Below are 22,994 nucleotides of genomic sequence, written 5' to 3' on the forward strand. Positions count from 1 at the left end.
GGCATTTGATGCACTGGATGAGGTCCACCACAGGTTGTTATAGGCATGTATAGGACCCAGGGACCTTGAAAGGTGTGTTGTGGGAGGTATTGATCATTGTAGCTGTGGAAATATGTCTTTGGGTTTTACATCTATTGTACATCTACTGGCAGGGTGTGGTGCCCCTTTGAGTTGGTGTGTCCTGGTCTGTGGGGAGCTTGCTTCTGACAATGAGGTTGGTGAGGTTAGGGCTTGTTTAAAGGCCATATTACATTTATAGTATAACCACAGTTATGAACACTAGAGTTACAAACTGACCAGTTAACCACACACCTCCATTGGAACCAGAAATACACAATCAGGCAGCAGCAGAGACCAAAAAAAAAAAAAAATCCAAGTACAGTACTGTGTTAAACATAAACTACTGAGAAATAAAGGGAAACCAGCATTTTTCTTCTGCATAGTAAAGTTTCAAAGCTGTATTGAGTCAATGATCAGTTGCAAACGTTGGAATGAACAACCATAATGTTTTGTTCAGAGTTAGGAACATTTCAGAGTTATAAACAACCTCCATTCCCAAGGTGTTCGTAACTCTGAGGTTCTACGGTATACTTATGCAGATTTCAGATAAACATTTGGTAACATTTGTATTGGTTCTTTATTTATATAGTGAATGAGAAGAAAATTATAAAAAATTATAATATGCAGTACAACTTTGCATGACTATCAACATATTATAGTATGTAGATTAAATGCACTTGTTTTTACAACGTTACATAAAGGATAATATAAATAACCCATTAGCAAACATTTTATATTACCGATATTTATTATTTATTTTGCTTTAGGGCCTAACATATACCAGCTATTTTCAAAATACAGAGGAAATACAAATACACAGTCCTTGTCCTGAAGGGCATACAATTGTAAAAGACAAAATGATTGATAGGTTTATATTGTAACATTTTCACTGAGATTAAATATCAAGACACTAAATTTATGTATGTACTTCATAAATATAACTGCAAGCCAGGACTGAGTAGCATTTCCTAGCATGAAAACGATAATATTTATGCTCCTTTCTTATTCCTGAGTCTTCATCTTATTTTTTTCTTGACGTTTACTGTGTATGTGTATTGCCTAATAGGAAACAAGTGATGTTTCTTGACTAAGTAATACCTTATAATAAAGGGCCACATCATCAAAGATAAGAGTTGAGGGCACTCGGTACCTTGCAGGATTTATCTTTAACTGCTAGTGGCAGTCCCCAGTGTTTTATTCTAGTGTTGACACTCCAGATTTATTTATCTAATTCTTCTAAATCTGAGAATTCAAACTGCATAGTTGATTTCAGTATTTTCTCAACCTGTGTCAGTCGTTTTTTCAGTTTCTGCTGTGTGGCATCATACTCAGCCAACAGCCTGGCAAGCTTTGTTTGTAAGTTGTCCACTGCTCCTTCCATTTGAATGACCTTTTCTTCAATGTTTTTAGGGTCACTTCCTGTATTTGCAACATTTATATCCAGTAACCCATCCTTCAGCAAGATTTCCTTACCTTTCTCTTCCAGCAGGGCCTTTGCATCTGGGTACTCTATTAAAGCCTCCATGAGGTCATCTTTAGATAGACAAAATAAGTCTGAGTATCCAATGCTTCTAATGTTGGCTGTTCTTCGATTGCCAGCTTTGCTGCCTTTGATATTAAGGATGCTAATCTCCCCAAAGTAGCTGCCATCACTTAGAACCACAAATTGTGTAATTCCATCATCAGCTACTACAGCAAGTTTACCTTCTTTGATAATGTACATCTCTCGTCCAATGTCCCCCTTTCGGCAGATGTAATCTCCTGGACTGTAGACTTGAGGCTGCAGTTTCAAGACTAGTTCAACTAACAAGCCAGCTTCACAATCTGCAAAAATTCGAACTTTTTTTAATGTGTCCAAATGAACACTGATTGCAATCTCTGCTCTTAATTTATCTGGTAGATATTTTAAAACTTCTCGTTCATCCACTGCTTTTTTATTTGTCCACAAGTAGTCAAACCACTTAATAACTCTTTTTTCTATTTCTTTATTCACATTTCGAAAGTGCATATATTGCTTGATAGCATCAATCCTTCCTTGAAACTCTGCTCTGGCTGCATTCATATTGGAGATCATAGAACCAATGTTACCAACAATAGTAGCAAAGATCAACACCCCAACCAAGAAGTCAACAACCACAAAGAAGTACTCAGAATCCTTTACAGGAGGAGGTGTTTCCCCAATAGTGGTCAAGGTCAGCGTCGACCAGTAGAGGCTATATACATATTTTCTAGCCAGACGGGCAAATTCAGGATCAGAGGTGTTTGGATAGACCCATGTGTCTGTCCCAAATCCAATGGCTTTGGAGATAGAATAGTACACACACGCATTCCAGTGAATAATAATCACTATATACATGACAAGAGTGGAGATCCTGAAGATATTTGGATAGTTTGTCCTTGTTTCTGTTCGCTGGAAGAACTCAAACATACGAGATACTTTAAGTACTCTGTTTATTCTTAATTCTGGATAGTTCAGACCTAATTTAAAGTACAGTAGATCAGTTGGTATGACTGACAGTAGATCTAGTTTAAATTGTAAAGTTCCTGTATATTTCTGTTTAAGTTTAAGTTCTTCTTTCACCAACAGACCTTGCTCCAGGTAACCTAAAATAAAATATAAAATCTTTAAAATTCTTTGACTTTGACTTTTTTGTTGCTTTATCATCTATTGCATTCTGTTATATGTGAATGTCAAATTAATCTTTAAAATTATTTTGGTTATAGAGTTTCTGGCCATACATACTTTTCCATCTTTTTATCAAGATGCATAGTTTTAACAGCTATATATTTTAATTGGATTTTAACTTTAAGGCCCTATGTTGAATTTTTGTAGATAAGCAATCGGGGCCAAATCTTGGACCTAGACAACTTGATTAAGCAGAGCCATCTGTACTGCCTGGCCTGGCTGGGCTCCGTGGAGTCTTATGGAAATCCTGAGGGAGGAACCATCACCCATGGTGGAAGTGTCACACTTACAGCCTCCCAAGTCTACCCTCTTCCTGCTATGGTTTCTGCTGCCCTAGCACCTAGTAACCTTCATGGCCCTTGTGTGGGAGAGAGAGTTAGAGTGAGAACAGTGCTCATGCATGTGCATTCCATTCCTTGTTCACACACCCCACACCCACCAACTCTCCTCCTAGGGTAAAATTTGTAAAAATGGATGCATAAATATAATGAAACTAACTGGAGCTGCTGGGGGCTCATCACTCTTGAAAATCAGGCTTCTGATTTAGGTGCTTAAATATGGAATTAGGAACCTAGTTTTAACAACACATTTTTGAAAATCTTGATTCTAACTTGTACAGAGAGCAAGTGGATTCTCTGCCTTGTCCTGTACTATGTGGTTCTCAAGTTCAGCCAGCAAAGGTTGCAGCTGGCTTAAATGGTGGCAAGAGGTTTATATATTCCTTACTACTGCATAAATGGCTATGTTCATTACACCTGGGGTAAGGAGGTATAATTTTATGTTTCCTCCACCAATATGACCCCTTGCACACCAGGGATTCACCACAAAAGAGGGCAAATGGTTCCTCCTCCCTAGGGATTTTCTTCTGTTCTTTTAGAAAATGTTTACAGCTTGGATTACAAAGATATTTTAAAATTATAAAGATTTTATAAAATCTTATAACAAAGGAAAAAAAGATAAAAGTTCTAGCTTTAGTTTGATTGGGCAATATATATAGTTTGAGTATAGTTTCAGTGACTGGGGCTTTCTAGGAGTTTTGTCAGTGGCGTATACAAATCAGCACATCCCTGCCATACGTATAATGTTGTTCTCTATATACCACTTCACATTTCCTGCCAAAGCCCTGTTTTAGCATAAGCAGCTGGACACTGCCCTCCTTTTTCAGGCAAATTCCCGTTGAATTTCAATGGCAGTTGTGCCTAAAAGGGATTGCTGGATTGGTCCCTGCTTTATGCAACATTTAAATTAGGACACTAAGGTAGATTACAGATAAACTTATGTCTGATGTATAAAACATGATGAAGTACATCACAGAATATAAACAAGTGTGTGTGTCTGTGAAATATTTGAAGTGTGACTCTAAAACTGCAGAAATTATGTTTGCAATGGAGGGACTTCAGTTCCTTTCTGTTAGAAATCAGGATGACCTTGTATGTCAAGATATATTTCAGTGTGAAGTCATTCTGGCCTCCTTTATTGAGGGAAAATTGCCAGCAAGATACTTCTTTACTTCATCATTTCATAGATATAAAGTGTAACTGGAGAGTCAATTTAACCGGTCCATTCCAGGAGAGGGCCAATTCTTCTTTAATTGTTGCATTTGGCCCCTAAATCATATACTGATGGGCACCTTAAAGTCCTAACACAGATAAATGTAGATAACTAAACAGTGAGTACATCTACCTGTTCTTGTCCGTACAAACATATCAGCAATATAGATTATATCTGATATATAATCAAAAATGAGCCACATTCCTAAATGGTCGTTCTGAAGTTCATCAAAACAGGCTCTGGATCGGAAAAGAAAAAAAGTACACAATAGAAATAGTCCCAATGAGATCAGTAATTAATACAGTAAATATGCCATATATTCAGAGGCCCTACAATTTTTTTATGTGTTCTTTAAAGGATCTCTGTCATGCTTGATCAAACTTTGGAAAATGTAATATTTTTTATCAAAACTTTTATAACATAAAAACAAGTATTTACCAAGTATGTTTTAAAAGCTTTGTGGAAAAACCTGTTTTCAGATCTGCTTTCAGAAAATGTTTACAACTCAGATTATAAGGATCTTTTAAAATATTTAACTAAGAAAAATTAATTTGAGTAACTGTAGGTGGAGCTGATAGCTATGCCAATGGTTAAGGTTGCCTAACACTTTCCTTTATAAGATCCTGTTTTATGTTGCTTATAACTTTGCCAAACCTCAATTAATGTATATGCATTTCATTACCAGGGAGCGTAAGACTGATAAAATATTGAAGCATCAGACTGAAAAATATGATGAAATTAAGTTAATGAAAGTCCTTTATTGAACTGGACAAAAGACATGATGGAAAGAACTTTAGAGATTGTAAATAAATGTGTGCGATCTCTGCTATTGAGCCTAAGAGTCTGTAGACTGTATTCAATACCAGACTGAAAGGATAAACACAGTAAAAGTACTGGGTCAATACATTATTTTTATCCATTCTATCTGATAAAAACAAGGCTTTCCTTGTGGCAACCAGATATGAGGATTTCATTACTTTAATGGGGAAAGAGAGGATAGGGGAAAATGCACACTGTTATACATCACCTAGCAATGATCATGGTCCAGTTGTACATGACAGGTAATGTGATGCAAAACAGCCAGTAATAATACAAATTTCCTGATGGATCAATAACAAAAAGATCTTTCTTCTCCCTGAGCAGTAAGCAGAAAGGAAAGGGAATATTAGTGAGAAACTTATAAAAATGGAAATGGGTTTTAGGAACCACAAAAGATGTTCCATGGTTACTAACATATGCTGGTCATTTAGTTTAGTAGGCAGTTCATTTGTGTAAGAACACCCTTAAATTCAAATTAGCCTCCTTGCTGGAATTCCTGGATAAGAAACTAGTTGGTGAACATGATTTGGATACTAGAACCTAGGACACAAGGGAAATTAAATTGGCGGGCTTCAACACAAAGTCATAGTGACACATGTAGTTTCAACCTTTTTCAAAATAATCTGTTTCCCACCAAGTTCATTTTCTTCTTTGTAGAATAAATGAGACAAAGCATCTTTGCTTCATCTTCTCAGAAGGAAAATGGCTATGTGGCCATTAGTATTTGAATGCATTGAACAGATCATGCCTTCAGTATTAGGGAAGTCTAAGACTGGTTGTGAAAGATGAAACACTGCAAAGGATTGCAAAAGAAACTAAGGAACCTAGAACACTTCATTGCTTTACATTCTTCCCGGCCCCCAAAATTCTATTTATTTACAAAGTAAAATGCCTAAACATACTAATGTGACAGATTTTCGTTATTAATTTGCTTGGGCCCAGAGTTGATTAGGCTGGGACTACAGGATTTTTTGGGGGGAGGAGATGACGAGGCACACCACGTATTTGAATTTTAAAGCTTTATTGATAAAATAATAAAATAACAGCGGAGAGTTCTGGAAATGCTTTTATGTTATTTAAAGGAAGGAAGAAAGCATTAATGCCCCAAGCTTTAACCTACTTTTATATTTATACCACGCATAACCCAGACTGGCCAAGTCTAGGTGTAACGTTAGAAGAAGGGGGGAAGGGGTGGACGGGGAGTGCTGTCCTGGGCCCAGGTCATCCAAGAATCCGCTGTGTGTTCCGAATTGCTCCAGCTCTCAGGAGGGTTTTTAAGTCCTGGGTTTTTTTGGGGTGGTGTTATTTAGGGCCCTCTGTGCCTGGTGCTCTTTGTACCAGTCCCAATTGGCTTGCTGTGGCCTTTTTGGCTGCCCAAAACATACCGGCTCCAGGGACGCCCAGCACGGCGCCCCCCTCTTGTTGTTTTGTTTGTGTTTTTATACTTTGCTGGTTATTTTTTTTTTTTTTTGGTTGACCTTGCCGGTTTGCAGGTCTGGTCAGTAGGATTCTTCTTTCTTACAGCTGCTTGAAAAGTGTTTAAGCCCCTGTCTTTCTTGGCTCATAGTCAAGCCTTGGCTGTGAGCTGTGCCCCTGGGTGGGCGAGTGGGCAGGCTGGCTGGGGCCAGCTTTTATTTTTGGATTTAGCTATCTGGAGCGTTGAATTGATTTGTTTTTTGCCTTTTTTTATTTTATTTTTTGGGGGGCTTTTTGTACCTGCTAAAAAAACTTCCACTCACCACTCACACACCTTTGACCCTCCCCAAAATGCTTTGCAATGCTTGCAACAGCGTTAGCCACATACAATGCTAATTTGCCATCCTTGGGGACTCCCTAAGGGAGGGAGCCATTGGGGTGTGACACTAAGAGAAAAACAAGACTCTTTACATTGAAGGTGCTGTTAACTCGCTTTTGGATCCTAATATGAGTGGATGAGGCTGCTTTATTGTGGCCCCAGTGCATCCTTGCAGTGGGTTTTCACAAGGGTGGTGATTAAGTTTTATATGAAGTTCTGCATAGTTCCATCTTATCACCCCTCTTGTTCAATATTTGTGTGACATTACTGAGAGGGCTAATAAGGAGAAAAGGACTGCATGATATCCAGTATGCTGATGACATGCAGCTTTGTCACCATTTCATGTGACCAATTAAAATGCTCAATGAGCTTAGTATGTGTGTGAAATTGGAGCATGGATGACAGCTAGATGTTTGACATCCAGCCCAGTCAAGACTGAGGTGGTGCTATTCTTGTTGCTTCTCTCAAAAAGTATGTGGCAAGAATAGCTCTCCTTTTAATTTAGGGCACCTCTTCTACATGTTGGTTAGGTTTGCGATCGTCTGGCTGGATTTCCAACTGCTACTAGAAAATCAGGTAGCAGCAAAAGCCAAATCACATTTTTATCATTTCTGTACTCAGGAGAATGTGCCTGTTCCTTTTGGATGCAGTCCTTGTGACCGTCATCGCTGTCTTTATCATCTCAAGGTTGAATTACTGCACTGTACTTGATATCAGGTTATGCCTTAAAATCATCCAGAAGCTGAAGTTTGTGGAGAATACAGCAGCCTGTTTGGTCAGTGGAGGATCTCACTAGGAGCATAATCAGACAACAAGTGCTCCAATCTCTGCACTGGCTGTCTGTAGGGCTTCAGGTGAAGTTTCAGGAATTGGTTTTGACCAGTGAACATTTAGGTCTCAGGAGCTACCTACATGAGAGACCACTTCTCTTCTCAAATACCATAGCGGAGAACAGCAGAAGTGCCGGAGCTGAAGTCTGGTATTATAAATTGGGCTGCTGATGGGACATTCTCTGTGAGGGACCCACAGCTTTGGAATTTCACTCCCCACGTTGCTTCAGGAAAGCCTGAATCTGATGAGCTTCAGAGCATACCATAAAGCTCCTCTCTACTCCCCAGGTATTTGAAAAAAGGGTAATGCTGGACCGGAGGGGAAGGGAGTTTGAGTACTTAAGTTGCTTGGTTTGCTGGTGCTCAGTCATACTGAATTGCACTGCTTCACTTCAGTTCTGTTGCGATATTTTGATGCCTTTTAGGTGTATCGCTAGGTGCCCTTTTCAGCATTTGTATAAATCTAATTAATAGATAAATGTAAAACAATAAAGAGTCAGAGTGGCATTAGTAGCCACTTCCATAATAAGTATAATTGCACACTGTACCAGTTGCAGTTCCTGGAGGCATTTTGCCAGTGGAAAACACAAATGGATAAAATACCGTTTGAGGGTACTGCCACAGTGCACCCTAGAGCAGCATTTACCGCATCCTTTAATGGTGCAGTAGGTACTTCTCCCATCACTCACCCTGGTTGTCCAGCTACTGGTGAAAAGGAGCAAGAGTATAGCCATACTCCATCATGCCTCCTTTGGAATGTCTGGTAGTTCTCTTACTCTCCCTCAGGAGCACAAGCATCACAATTTTGGCTACCCCCTGCACAAATGAGCAAGTGGAGGTGCTCTCTTCCCCCTTTACACACTCACACAACAGTAGCCAGAAATTGGCTCAATTATTCTTTACACTACATGCAGAGAAATTTCAGTACATTCCTTAAATACAATACAACAGTAAAAACACATGCAAAGGTAAGTGATAACACAAAGTGGTAAAACGTACACAACAAAAATAAAACAGTTTTGCCAACCTATAAGAACTGTGTATAGGTTTGTATTTTCTGTGAATACTCTACCACCTTGACCTTTATTTCTGCCTTTCCTGAACAGCACATACCCTTCAATACCTGTATTCCAGTCATGACTACTATTCCATCATATTTCTGTTATCCCTATAATATCTGGTTTCACTTCCTGCACCAGTTGTTCTAGTTTTTCCATTTTGTTACCCAAGCTCCTTGCATTGGTGCACAGACATCTTAGTTGTTCCTGCTTAGCTTCACCCAGATTCCTCACCTGAGTAGGTACAGTCATTCTACTACTGGTATCGCCTATCTGACAATTAGCATAATTGGTATTGATACTGTCTTTCCTCTTAATATCCTACCCACTGGTGTTCCTTTCTCCACTCCTCTAGTCTTTCTTTCTTGATTTTTCCAATATTAGCCTTTGAAGGTTGGTCCAAAACTTCTGATAGTTTGTCCAATTTCAAGTCTAAACTCATTGATGGCCGGTTTATATCCATTTGTTCTTGTGCCAGCATTGGCCCTTAACTGAAATAGCTCCTTTCCCTCCCTGGCCTTTATCCATCTGATGTATTTATAAAGAGCAACCATATCTCCCCTCAGCCTTTGTTTTGTTAGGTTAAACATGCCAAACCCCTTAAGTCTTCTCTCATAAGGGAGGTTCTCCATCCCTCTGAACTTCCAAGTAGCCCTTCTCTGGACCTGTTCCACTTTGAATTAATCTTTCTTAAACATGGGAGACCAAAATTGTACACCGTATTCCAGATGAGGTCTTACCAGTCCCATGTATAATGGTAATAACATTTTCTTATCTTTCCTGGAAATATTTTCACTGATGCATCCTCAGATTGTATTAGCATTTTTCACGGCCACATCTCATTCATTGCTAATAGTCATCCTCTGATCAACTAGTACTCCCAGGTCTTCCAACTGATAGCAAAAATTCTTCTTGTTCCCCCCTAAGTGCATGACATTACAATTTGCACTATTAAACTTCATCTCATTTCTAATATTTCAGTTTTCAAGGTCATCCAAATCGTGTATGATATTCCAGTCCTCCTCCTATATTGGCAGTACCCCCCTACTTTATCTCATCTGCAATTTTTATTAGCACTTTCCCACTTTTTATTCATGAAAATGTTAAATAAAGTTGGACCCAAGACTGATCCTTAAGGAACGCCACTGGAAACCTCCTTCCTGTGTGACATTTCACCTTTTAGCATGACCTGTTGCAATCTTCCCTTTAACTAGTTCCTTACACCCCTTTTGATTCTTATATTAATGCCCATCTTCTCCAATTTAACTAATTTCCCCTGTGGAACTATATCATATGCTTTACTGAAATCCTGGTATATTAACCCTAGTCTACACTACGAGTTTAGGTCGAATTTAGCAGCGTTAGATCAATTTAACCCTGCACCCGTCTACATGACAATGCCATTTTTGTCAACTTAAAGGGCTCTTAAAATCAATTTCTGTACTCCTCCCGGACGAGGGGATTAGCTTTGAAAATCGACCCTGCTGGGTCGAATTTGGGGTAGTGTGGATGCAATTCGACGGTATTGGCCTCCGGGAGCTATCCCAGAGTGCTCCATTGTGACCGCTCTGGACAGCACTCTCAACTCAGATGCACTGGCCAGGTAGACAGGAAAAGCCCCGCGAACTTTTGAATTTCATTTCCTGTTTGGCCAGTGTAACGAGCTGATCAGCACAGATGACCATGCAGAGCTCATCAGCACAGGTGACCATGAAGTCCCAGAATCGCAAAAGAGCTCCAGCATGGACCGAACGGGGTACTGCATCTGATCGCTGTATGGGAAGACAAATCCGTGCTATCTGAACTCCATTCCAAAAGACAAAATGCCAGAATATTCGAAAAAATCTCCGAGGGCATGAAGGACAGAGGTTATAACAGGGACCCACTGCAGTGCCGCGTGAAGCCTACCAAGGAACCAGAGAGGCAAACGGCCACTCCGGGTCAGAGCCCCAGACATGCCGCTTCACTTGATGAGCTGCATGCCATTCTAGGGGGTTCCCCTACAACTACCCCATCCCTGTGCTTCCCTCCTTCCCCACCCCTCCCGGGCTACCTTGGCAGCTATCCCCCCATTTGTGTGACAAATTAATAAAGAATGACTATTGCCTTTGCAAGTGGAGATCAAAGGGGGGAGGGGAGGGTGGTTGGCTTACAGGGAAGTAGAGTGAACCAAGGGGGTCGGTTTTCATCAAGGAGAAACAAACAGAACTTTCACACCGTAGCCTGGCCAATCATGAAACTGGTTTTCAAAGCTTCTCTGATGCACAGTGCGCCCTGCTGTGCTCTAACCGCCCTGGTGTCTGGCTGCACGTAATCAGCAGCCAGGCGATTTGCCTCAACCTCCCACCCCACCATAAACGTCTCCCCCTTACTCTTACAGATATTGTGGAGCACACAGCAAGCAGTAATAACAATGGGAATATTGGTTTCACTGAGGTCTAACCGAGTCAGTAAACTACACCAGTGAGCTTTTAAATGTCCAAAGGCACATTCTACCACCATTATGCACTTGCTTAGCCTATAGTTGAACTGCTCCTTACTACTGTCCAGGCTTCATGAGCCATGGGAGCAAGGGGTAGGCTGGGGTAGGTGCGACCGCGTGGTGATGCCGAGTGAGAGAGCAGCCTGAGGCAGAAGCCTCCAGCTGGCATGATATTCCAGGCAGGACTGAATCTCCATTAGACGAAACTTAAAGAAGAGAATGACCTGGAGTCATTCCCATTTTTGTCCAGGCACCCCCGACCAACCTCACCAAGGCCGGCCAGGAGCACCCATGTCTGCCCAGGCACCCTCGACCAACCTAACCGAGGTTGGCCAGGAGCACCCATTGGGACGACGACGACGGATAGCAGTCATATTGCACTGTCTGCCGTCCGCAAGGCAAGGCAAGGGGATGCTGCTGTGTAGTACTGCACCTGCCAGCAGCACCCAGGAGACATACAGTGACAGTGAGCTGAGCGGGCTCCATGCTTGCTGTGGTATGTCATCTGCACGGGTAACCAAGGAAAAAAGGCAAGAAACAATTTTTTGCTGTTGCTTTCACGGAGGGAGTGGGGCCTGACGACATGTACCCAGAATCACCCGCGACAATGTTTTTGCCCCATCAGGCATTGGGAGCTCAACCCAGAATTCCAATGGGCGGCGGAGACTGCAGGAACTGTGGGATAGCTATCTCTGCAACGCTCTGAAAGTCGACGCTAGTCTCGGTACTGTGGACGCACACCGCTGACTTAATGCACTTAGTGGGGGACACAATCGACTGTATCAAATCGATTTCTAAAATATCGACTTCTATTAAATCGACCTAATTTTGTAGTGTAGACATACCCTAATAGATCTACTGCATGTGTCTCCGTGTACCAATATCTATTCACTCTTGAATTTAGTAATCGTAAAGTTATCAAGATTCTGAAAATACAGTACTGGGATATTTAGACTTTTAAACTAAAACAGGTTACCAAAATTTATATACTATATATTCAAATTTCATTTGATTTGAAATTACACCCTGCTGTTAAGTGGAACAGTAACACTCCGTCTTGCAGAAGGAGTGGTAACAGCTATGAAAATGGCTTGACTTAAGCAGATGGAAGAATTTAAATACATAAAGGGCTTGGTCTATACATAAGGGATTCTATACATGCAGTTTTGCTGATTAATTTCATGTATTGACATTCTTATTCTGGAATAAGAGTGCCTTGTCTCTGTTTAGCTCAACCCCTAAAAAGGAACAAGGCACACTTGGATGCTCCAGTTCTAGAATAAGGTTAGGTCTACACTAGCACTTTTGTCGGTCAGGGACATGGGCAAAGCTTCCCCTTGTGGAGGCTAGCACCCTGCCCCACATCTTTTGGCCAAGGCCACAGCCCCACTCGCTCCTCAGCCCCCTCGTGGCCCTGGCTGGTGTGGGCAGGGGAGTGGTTGAGAGCTCAGTCAGGGTCAGGAGGTGGGCTGAGAGCATAGAGCTCCTCCCTCATGGCCAGGGACCACAATGGCGGAGCTCCAAGCCCCTCCTCGATCCCATTCCTTCCCCTGCCGCCCTGTCCCTGTTCTACTCTCAGCCACTCCCCCATCCCACTCTGCCTCTTCCCCCCGAAGCCCTGCCCCCAGGTCACTCCTTTCCAAACACACCCTGCTGCAGCCCCAGGACCAGAAAAGCTCTGCGGCCGCAGCAGGGAATCAGATCTTCTCCAGCCCCAGGGCCATGGTGGGGAGAGATTTTTCCAGGGGCCTCAAATTGGCTGGGGCCTTGGGCATGGGCTCTATAGGCCCATGTGGTAATCTGCCCCTGCTCCCCCACCCCCGGTGGCACAAGGTTTGGGGAGATTTGGCCTACCCCAGCCTCCATTATGTGCTGCCCATGGTCAGGGGTGTGAAAAAACCACCCCCTAAGCAACATACATTTCACCAACAGAAGCGCCAATGTGGACAGCACTGTGTCGATAGGAGACACTCTCCCACCAACATAGCTACCGCCACTTGTTGGGGGGAATTTAATTATGCTGATAGAAGAGTTCTCTCCCCTCGGCATATAGCAGGCTACATGGGAGACATTATAGCAAAAAAGCCCACACCCCGACCAACAAAAGTTTTACTAAAGAAAAGCGCCAGTGTGGACAGCGCTATGTTGGCAAGAGATGCTCTCCCAATGACAAAGCTACCGCCCCCCATTGGGGTGTTTTATTTTGTTGGCAGGAGAGCTCTCTCCTATCGACAAGAAGCAACTATAATGGCGTGGCTGTACTGGCACAGCTGTGCCGCTATAAGGTACGCAGTGTAGACGTAAACCTAAGTGTGTCTTGTTCCTGTTTAGGATTTAAGCTTAACAGAGACAAGGCACTCTTATTCTAGAATAAGAGTGTTCACACATGGAATTAATCAGGAACAACTTCATGAACAGACAAGACCAAACAGTGCTCAGCATATTCACTTATCTAGGGCTAACATACACAACATGCTTGCAAAATACCCATGACTGGATTCAGTTGTACAGGCAAAGCAATCTTACTAGAAGAACATAGCACTATTCTGAAACCAAATTAAGAACACTTACTTCTCTTTCTTGTCTCTCTTCTTATGCTTATCTTTATTTCTGTGTTTTTCCTTGTTCTTTTGCATTTCTGTGTCCTTTTTCTTTTCCTTTTTACCATCAGACTTGCTGAAAAAATGGATTAAAATGTTATGGTTTTATAGAAAAACTAGAATGATAACTTGTAGAAGATTGTAAAGAAACTATGCAATATTATTGTCTTACCTCTTCTTTTCTTTTTTCTTTTTTTCTCTAAAAAGGAAACAATATCTCTGTGATAGGCTCTTGGGATACACAAACTAACTATTATTTCCACTATTTTCCCTGTTAAAATCAGTTGAGTTCTATAAGTCTAATATTATACTTAAGATTTTGGCCTTTGAATAAAACCTTTGTTTATAGTTTTCAACTATTTCCATTTTTACATAATTAAATAGGACACTACTAACTTGTGTTAGAAAAACATTTGCTGTGCATATAGTTCAGATGTACATGAAATTCCTTATTGGATTACTTGTATGATGCAATAATTTGCAAGGAAAGAACTAGGTATATTGCTTTTTATTTACTATTCTCTACAATACAAATAACTTTATAATGAAACTGTAGAGTACTTACTCATCTTTATTACTGTTGTTGTTAACATTGTACTGTGCAATGGCACTAGGTAGGTGCTGTTCCCTAAGAAACAGCAAAATAAAATAGTTACCGTATATATGCTGCATGACACTAAATAGGCTCGTAATGTAAAATAGTCCTTTAAAGTAAGATTTACAGCTGCATAAGTTAGTTAAGGTTGCCCAACTGGTTTGATAAGTTTAGAATGAAAATATTCACCAGTAAATATAGAGATGAAGAAAACCAGTGAAATGTTGATTATGTCTCTGTTTTCCTTTCTTGGAGTTTCAATACTTCTGAAAAGAAAAGGGGTGAAATCTTGGTGCCATTGAAGCCATGAGGAATTTTGCCATTGACTTCAGTGGAATCAGGATTTTACCATTGAGTTTACCCTGTTAAATGAATGACCACATGAATTTTGTTTTTAAACTGCAGGTGTCTTCATAGCCTCATAGGGTATTTCATGTTTAGACATTCAAACTGAACCATTTTTTTATGACTGAGTGAGCTGAATGCTCAAGTAGGGAATCTGGTTGTGTTGTTGAGGTGCCTGTGTTTTAAAACTAGGCCATGAACATTAATGTTCCACCTAATTGAAACAGATTTTATTGAAATTAAATAAAATAAAATTGTTTTGTGGCATAAAGTGAGATACAAAAAAATAAGCAGATAAAAATCCACATGAACAGGACCATATGGACACAGTCAAAGATTTGACATGTACCCCACACAAGAAGCACAAAACTCACATGATTTCTTCTGATATTTCATCACAGAGATTCTGATTATTACAATTATTGCTCCATCTTAGCTGTGGACCTTGAATTTTTTCCAAAAAAGAGTCTGAGGTTTGGCAGCCTTCATCGGAAATCCTCTTCTCCCAGTCTTTTAAGGTAACCAAAAAGTTGGGTATTCTAAAAATAGATAGAAATATTAGTTAAATATTTTAAAAAAGAAGCTTAATTTCTTTGTGGGGGGAAAAAAACCTTTGTAGGAAACCTAAATGTCACAGTGCGTTTGCACATATGCCACTTTCACTGTAGATTTCATTCACCAGGCAGAGTGAGGATGGTCGGCTTTGTACAAATCAGGCAGATCCAGAAGAGGAAGAACTGACAGATTGTGGAAGTGGGGAGTCACAATACCCCCATTCTTCCTGGCGCCTATAGGACAGGGAAAAATCACTGAATTCAGAGTGACAGCAAGAGATCAGCTAATAAGATTGCCCACACACATACACAGAAGAGAAAGTCACCAGCTGCAGGGGTGGGAACTGAAGAGCCCACACAAACTCCTTCACTTAGCTTTTAAGTAAAAGAGAATTTCATAACTTCCTCCCAGAAGCCAGGTTGATGGATGACACACTCCCAGTAAGCGGAGTCCTCCCCCATCTACCTCATTTACCAGTAAGAGGGGAAAGAGAGCCACAACATCTCGTTCCATCAGCAGAATGGATTTTTTGCCTTACCAGCACCCAGGGGAGCAGAGTGTGGAACAGTGTATTCTGCGGGTGGCACACTGGACTTACATCCTAAAACAAGCCCCCATTACAGAACTTCAAAGTCACGAACACCTCAGGAATGGAGGTTGTTTGTAACTCTGAACAAAATGTTACGGTTGTTCTTTCAAAAGTTTACAATTGAACATTTACTTAATACAGCTTTGAAACTTTACTATGCAAAAGAAAAAAAATGCTGTTTTTCCTTTTTTTTTTAGTAGGTTATGTTTAAGTACTGTATATGTACTGTACTGTATTTGCCTGGGGAGTGAGGAGGGAGGTGTCTCTGCTACTGCTTGCTTGTGTACTTCTGGTTCCAAATGAGGTGTGGTTGACTGGTCAGTTCGTAACTCTGGTGTTCATAACGCTGAGTTACTACTGTATCTCCAATATCTGTATCTGTTAGCCCTGTATTCTGAGGCAAGGTGTAAATTTTGTGACTGTATGAAATACATGGATAAACATTCTAATTGTTATTGAACTAAGTACAGTATAATGGTGTTGACTGTTGTTTTAATTTTTAATTCAGTGAACATTTTTGCATGCCATAGTAGTCAAATTTTTCCATGCCATAATAGTAGAATTTTATTCTTCCACACACCAAAGATACCAAGGAGCCTGGCACATAATATAGATCCAGTGTTGAATACATAGCACCCTTGCACTCAATATTATTAGCTTGAAGACTATCAGAGCAATGTTTCTCTCCAGTAATTTTACCACGTTGTGTTAAATGTTATATGGCAGGGGTTCTCAAACTGGGGTTGAGACCCCCTCAGAGGGTTGCGAGGTTATTACATGGGGGTCAACCTCCACCCCAAACCCCGCTTTGCCTCCAGCATTTATAACGGTGTTAAATATATTTTAAAGTATTTTTAATTTATAAGGGGGAGTCGCATTCAGAGGCTTACTGTGTGAAAGGGGTCACCAGTAAAAAAAGTTTGAGAGCCACTGTTATATGGCAACTAAAACAGAAAAGTTGAAAATAAATCTGTCAATAGTATATCAACTGAAGTTTAATTTTCTCCTTATATGAACAAATATTTTAAATTGATACTATCTAGTTTAGATATCAGTGACAGGATAGGCTTAGAGAAAACTAAATAGAGAGATCTGAGTATAGTTTCATTATTTCAGTTTTTAAATACTTTTCTTACAGGCTGAATACAAGTCAATTTAAAAAAAAAACTGATTTCTAAAAAATGTAAATTAATACATTTTTATTTTTCAAACACAACCTATTTAAAATTAAATTTGAAATTATCTCATCCTCTATTATGGCCTTAATTTATGAAAATCTGTTAAAGTTGTTAAAATTATATTTAAAAAAATCAAGCAGTACATGTTTGCTGCCAAAATTTTAAAGAAAGTCAAACCACTGAACTGATGAAAGTCACTGGTTAAGCACTGAAACCAAAGTTTGTTGAAGTGCTAAACCAGCTTTTGACTGCAATAGCCTCTTCTGCAAGTGCAAGGAGAACATTTTCGTCATTTCAGTTTATTCCACTAGTTCAGTTTAATGACTAGTTGAATCAAAGTTGAGAAATAGATTAGGAGTTGAAAAAGCAGGAAAGCTGCTTTTTCTCTTCCAAGCTATGAGGTGTGAGAGGATGAGCTATACCAGTTCTAAAATTGTGGAGGATTTGATGACCAGAAACAATTCAGTTCACAAACAGCAGATAATACTTCCTTTGTTTAATAAATCAGTTAGTTTTAAATGCAAAATATGTTTTGATAAACTTTTTATTATGTATCCAACATATTTAAGGTAGTTGGAGTTAGCTATCAAACCATTTTAAAATGGTTTTGTACATTTGTAATTGAATTATAATTTCTATCCAAATACAGCGTGATACAAATCACAAGTAAAAAAGAGTTAATCATCTAGTAAATAAGAAATGTCATTCATTATTTCTAATATAGTAAAAAATGCAAAAATTAAGGATCTGATGGTATGTTATGCTTTATAATTGCTTACATAAATTTGTTTAGATATAAAGTATCCTGGTTAGCAAAAAGAAGTATCAAACTTAGTGTAAAAGCTATATTTAGTTGCAAACTAAATATTATGTTTTAATAGTTACCAACCTGTCTTTCAGAAAATGAAGAAAGTTCAAATTCAAGACAAGATGAAAATTGATTTAAATCCAGATTTTCTTCTTGCTGATTAAAATCTGTGATTTAATTCACTTTGATTTAAATCAGTCCACACTGTTTTCTTAAATTGCATTGTTTGTAATTCTCACTTAAAAGCCTGAAAATAAGATTTCTTGTCCTATGAATTTTTTCCTTTTACAGTTGGAACACATTTTTCTTGTGTGTTTTCAGTGGGAAAAAATTGTGTTTTTCCTTATTTGTGTATCAGTATCACTGATAATAACAGTGATGTCAGCTCAACACAGCAATCCAGATTGCTTGTTTTTTTAATTTCCTTTGGTTAACTAGTGCTCCCTTTGTTGACTGGCTGATTCTGCTGTAAACAAAATATTTAAAAATCACAAGCCAAAATCCTCCCTGAAGCAACTCTCCTTATTAGAGAGAGGAAGGATGGACTTGTGCTTAAGGTACTGCATTATTAATTATTATTATTATTTATTTTATTTTATTTTATTATATTTTACTGTTTGTATTGCAATAGCACCTAGGTGCCCCAATCATAGTGCAGGACCACAGTGTGCTAAGCACTGTACAAACAAGAAAGACGGTCCCTGCCCCAAATCTTGGGACAAAATAAATAGGAGTTCAATTTCCAGTGCGATCACGGACTGACTTTGTGAGTTTGAGTGAGTCACTTAATCTCTCTGGTCCCCAACTTTCTACCAAACTTTGTCTGTCTTGTCTTTAGATTGTATACTCTTTTGGGGGTAGAGATGTGGGATATGTTGACCAGAGAGTAGAAGAGCTATTAGTGATGGGACAGAGACCATGAGGAAGACCCTGAAAAAGGTGGTTTGAGATGCTGAAGGAGGATATGAAGAAGGTTGGTGTCAGCTTGGAAGACATACTTGACAGAAATGTTTGGAAACAAAGAACAAGAGCGGCCAACCCCAATTGTTGAGAAAAAACAAAGGTGAAGAGACTCTTTGGGGCAGGGATTGTTTCTTACTAATGATGTGTATGTACGGTGCCTCATGCGATAGGGCCCTGATCTGGGTTGGGGATTCTAGGTGCTAATGCAATAATTATTGGTGTAATTAATTACCAGAAACAAATTTGGCACCATGCCATAGACTTCATATAACTAGTGATTATTGCTGAGAGTTTCTCAGTTGCTTAGATTATGTATATATGTCAAGTTTTAATTGTAAACTCAAGAATGTCCCCTTAAAATAGATATTTTAAACATGAGAAAGATTACCAAAATATCTCCACTAAACTTGTGTAAATAAATGGATACATGGATAGGTAAACACATAAATATGTAGGTACACTGTGCTAAACATGGATTCCTGGGATTTATCTCACCTCTGTAGCACTCTTTTCAGTGCCTGTGAGTTGTTTGTGGAAGAATAAGCACTGCAGCTGTCCCCATGCTCCTGTGTTTGTAATATGGATGAACTATCATACGCTTCAGCCAGAGACCTATAATTAAACAGTATGTACAATGAAGAAATTATCTATTGTACTTATAGCAACAATTCATAAATAGGTTTCAGAGTGGTAGCTGTGTTAGTCTGTATCAGCAAAAACAACGAGGGTTCCTTGTGGTACCTTAGAGACTAACAAATTTATTTGGGCATAAGCTTTTGTGGGCATAAGCTAAAACCCACTCCATCAGATGCATGAAGTGAAAAATACAGTAAGCAGTATATATATGAAAAGATGGGAGTTTTTTGTAGTAATTTTCCCTCTGCTGATACTCACACCTTTTTGTCAACTGTAGGAAATGGGTGACATCCACCTTGATTGCATTGACCTCATTAGCACTACAAAAGTAATCAACTGTTGAGAATATGCCATTTCCACCTTAATTGAATTGGCCTTGTTAGCATTGGCCCCCGACTTGGTAAGGCAACTTCCATCTTTTCATATATATACTGCTTACTGTATTTTCACTACATACATCTGATGAAGTGGGTTTTATCCCACAAAAGCTTACGCCCAAATAAATTTGTTAGTCTCTAAGGTGCCACAAGGACTCCTTGTTGTTTTTGCTAATTCATAAATAGTGGTCCCCAGGCATGATTTACTTATGTGTTTTATCTCTAAACCTTAAAGCTGCATTAACATTATTTCTTGGTATGGACTTTTGTTATTTGTTAAGCATTGAGAATGTGCTGGGAAAGCTACAAAACATAGAAGAACTTTCAGTACCTGTCCCCCACATAGTCCCTGATCTTGCAGAAATGTACAAATCTAAGGCCCCAACCTTGGAAAGTCAGTGGGACTACCCACATGTGTAAAGTTAAGCGCACACAAAATCTTTGCAGGGTTAGGGATTAAGTTACATATTTACATCAAGAGGAAAATGTACCCCTATATCAGTGTACACTGCTTGGTTATAGGATGGTCCTATGCAATTCATGGTGCATTCTTTAGTGAACTAGAAAGTGGATTTCAGAGGGAATAGCAGTTTTACCAAATTAATTTAACATGTCTGATGAATGCCCCTTACAGCCTGTTAATGGCAGCTCTGAGCACACATTTCTGGGTTTAGCACACTTTTCATTTAACTTTAAAATTCACCTGTTTTTTAAACCAGCCTCCAAAATTGCAGATACACCAGATGTTCACTTGTACATGCAAATTGTCTAGTTAGATATTCCTCAAGCAAAACTTGCATGCAAAATTTTGTGCTGAACACCTGTAACTCCCACTGAAATCGATAGGACTGGATTGGCTGCAGGTGCTCATCAGGCCACTTTTATTTAATTGTCTAAACTTAGATGCTTGACTTTAGGCACTCAGGTTTGAAAAACGTGGCCATAGTGACCAGCTTGTAAACAAACCATAGGCTACAATTTAACTTCAGTGGGAGCTCTGGGTGTTCAGCACCTCTGAATATCAGAATACTTTTTATTTAGAAGCCAAAACATGGATTGAGGAGTCTAAATTTGGACAGCCAAATATGAAAGTATTAGCCTATGAGCAGTCAGAATAAAAAGTTAATTCACTTTTTTTGCTATATGATCAATCATCTGAGTCACAGGATATTATTTCAGTTCCCTGCTTTGATGAACTAAGCTGTAGAAACCTTTAAAAAATCCTCTTTTCTGTGTGTAAAATTATCTACAAGCGTTTGTAACTGTGTGGTGGTTCTCTGCAAAAAATGGTCTTCCCAGTGTTTAATGCTCACAAATATTTATTCAGAATAGTATTTATCTTGCTTAGCTTTCAGTGGACTTTCTTGTGAATAAAAAGTGGCTCAGTTGAATGTCTACAAATAATCAGATAAAAAGGGTTGTGAATGCCAGCAAAGTGGGATGTACTCACAACTGTACTTTTTGCAGTATTGTCCCAACTCAAGGCATGAGACACTTTGCTGGATGGTGAAAACTTGGTAATGACTATTTTAGTGTATTTTTTGACAAGCTAAACTCATTTTTAAGGAAACCAAATAATTTGACTTACAAATATAGTCACATTTTACCTTATCCTAATTAATTACAATGGGCAATGTATCACAGGTAGGTTAAAAGCTAAACTTCTTATCAATGGAAGAGAGAAGACACCAAGACAGGGACAAACACCTGTCCCCGTCACTCCCATGCAAACTAATAAAAATTAAAAAATCCCAAAAGCAGAATTTGACCTACTTAGTGTACTTGACTTACCTCATGTTCCCATTCTCTATCCTTCCTACGCCCACATCAGCATCCTGTACTGCCGGCCTGGGAACATTTATATAGGAGTGATGGGTGTTAATCACACCAACCTTCATGGTCAGATTGGTACTCCTTGGGTGAGAAGGGAGGAATCATTTCAAAATGAAAAAAAGTACTTTTATACTTTTCTATACAAAAAGAAACCTCAGAATGCCTAACATCTGCATGTTACATGCTCTAGGGCAAAAAGTAGAAAATTGATCATAGAAATTAGAGAGATGAAATTTAAACATATCTCTCTTTGCTCCTGATTCAATCATTAAACATCTGGAAAATAGGAGGTGGAATCAGGGAAAAAAACCAACCCAGAATGTCTTCCATAATAGCAGAAAACACAATTGTGTGTTTTAAGAATGTTAAGCAAGGCTGCTTTTCAATGTAATTCTAGATATATGGATGTGATTTAAATGTATTATGTACAATTCAATAAAAACACATAGAACACAGGTTTCAGAGTGGTAGTCGTGTTAGTCTATATCAGCAAAAACAACGAGGAGTCCTTGTGGCACCTTAGAGACTAACAAATTTATTTGGGCATAAGCTTTCGTGGGCTAGAACCCGATGAAGTGAGTTCTAGCCCATGAAAGCTTATGCCCAAATAAATTTGTTAGTCTCTAAGGTGCCACAAGGACTCCTCATTGTTTTTACATAGAACACATTTTCTCTATTCACAATACTTGTATTACAGCATTAAAATCTAGCTCTATGTAATGTACCTGATTCTATAGTTCTTTACACATGTGTAGCTCTCCCAGAAGTCAGTGGAAGTTGTGTGTATGTCAGTAGTATGGCTTCAGGCTTAATATGTGACTTAATTTTTTTTCTATTTTTATTGGGGTATTATTAAGTATAAAATATGTCAAGTACTTCCCCTATTACAACAACAAATTGCAAAGGCACTCTAGCTGAAGCATACTGCTCTCATCCTCCCTCCCCTCTTCTTCCAGTTATTTTTCACAGCCACTTGTTGCATCTTGCCCTTGATTAGATTGCAAGCGTTTCAGGGCAAAGGCTGTGTCTTTCTATGTGTTTGTACAGCGCCTGGCACAAATGGGCCCTGCTCCTGAGTGATGCCTTTAGCTGTTGCTGCAATACAACTAAGAAGTAATAAAAATGATAAAATATGACTCTGTAAGATTAAAGGGATATGAGATTAGACTCTAGGTCTGAGTGCAAGCCACAAATTGCAAAACTGAATGCAGTTCAGCTCCCCAATGTACTATAA

General features: G+C 39.3%; 1 protein-coding gene across 1 annotated transcript; it reads right to left on the minus strand.

Annotated features, from left to right (window-relative positions):
• Nucleotides 1-1,279: 1,279 nt before the first annotated feature.
• On the minus strand, nt 1,280-21,825 carry CNGA1 (cyclic nucleotide gated channel subunit alpha 1). Its single transcript, XM_054030549.1, has 9 exons — nt 21,719-21,825; nt 19,410-19,526; nt 15,196-15,360; nt 14,447-14,509; nt 14,054-14,080; nt 13,853-13,957; nt 5,325-5,432; nt 4,430-4,536; nt 1,280-2,664 (listed from the first exon to the last, which is right to left on the minus strand). The coding sequence occupies exons 1-9, from the start codon at nt 21,823-21,825 to the stop codon at nt 1,280-1,282; spliced, it is 2,184 nt and encodes a 727-aa protein (XP_053886524.1).
• Between the last annotated feature and the right edge of the window lie 1,169 nt (nt 21,826-22,994).

This window comes from Malaclemys terrapin, chromosome 5, assembly GCF_027887155.1.
Source record: "Malaclemys terrapin pileata isolate rMalTer1 chromosome 5, rMalTer1.hap1, whole genome shotgun sequence".
In the NCBI taxonomy this organism is placed as follows: Eukaryota; Metazoa; Chordata; order Testudines; family Emydidae; genus Malaclemys; species Malaclemys terrapin.

Coding starts and splice junctions, on each gene's coding strand:
- CNGA1 (XM_054030549.1), bottom strand. CDS start 21,825: ATGAAGGTTGGTGTGATTAACACCCATCACTCCTATATAAATGTTCCC. Junction 15,361..19,409: donor CTGAAAAGAGTGCTACAGAG/GTGAGATAAATC, acceptor ATCTATTTTTAG/AATACCCAACTTTTTGGTTA. Junction 13,958..14,053: donor AAGAAAAAAGAAAAGAAGAG/GTAAGACAATAA, acceptor CCATTTTTTCAG/CAAGTCTGATGGTAAAAAGG.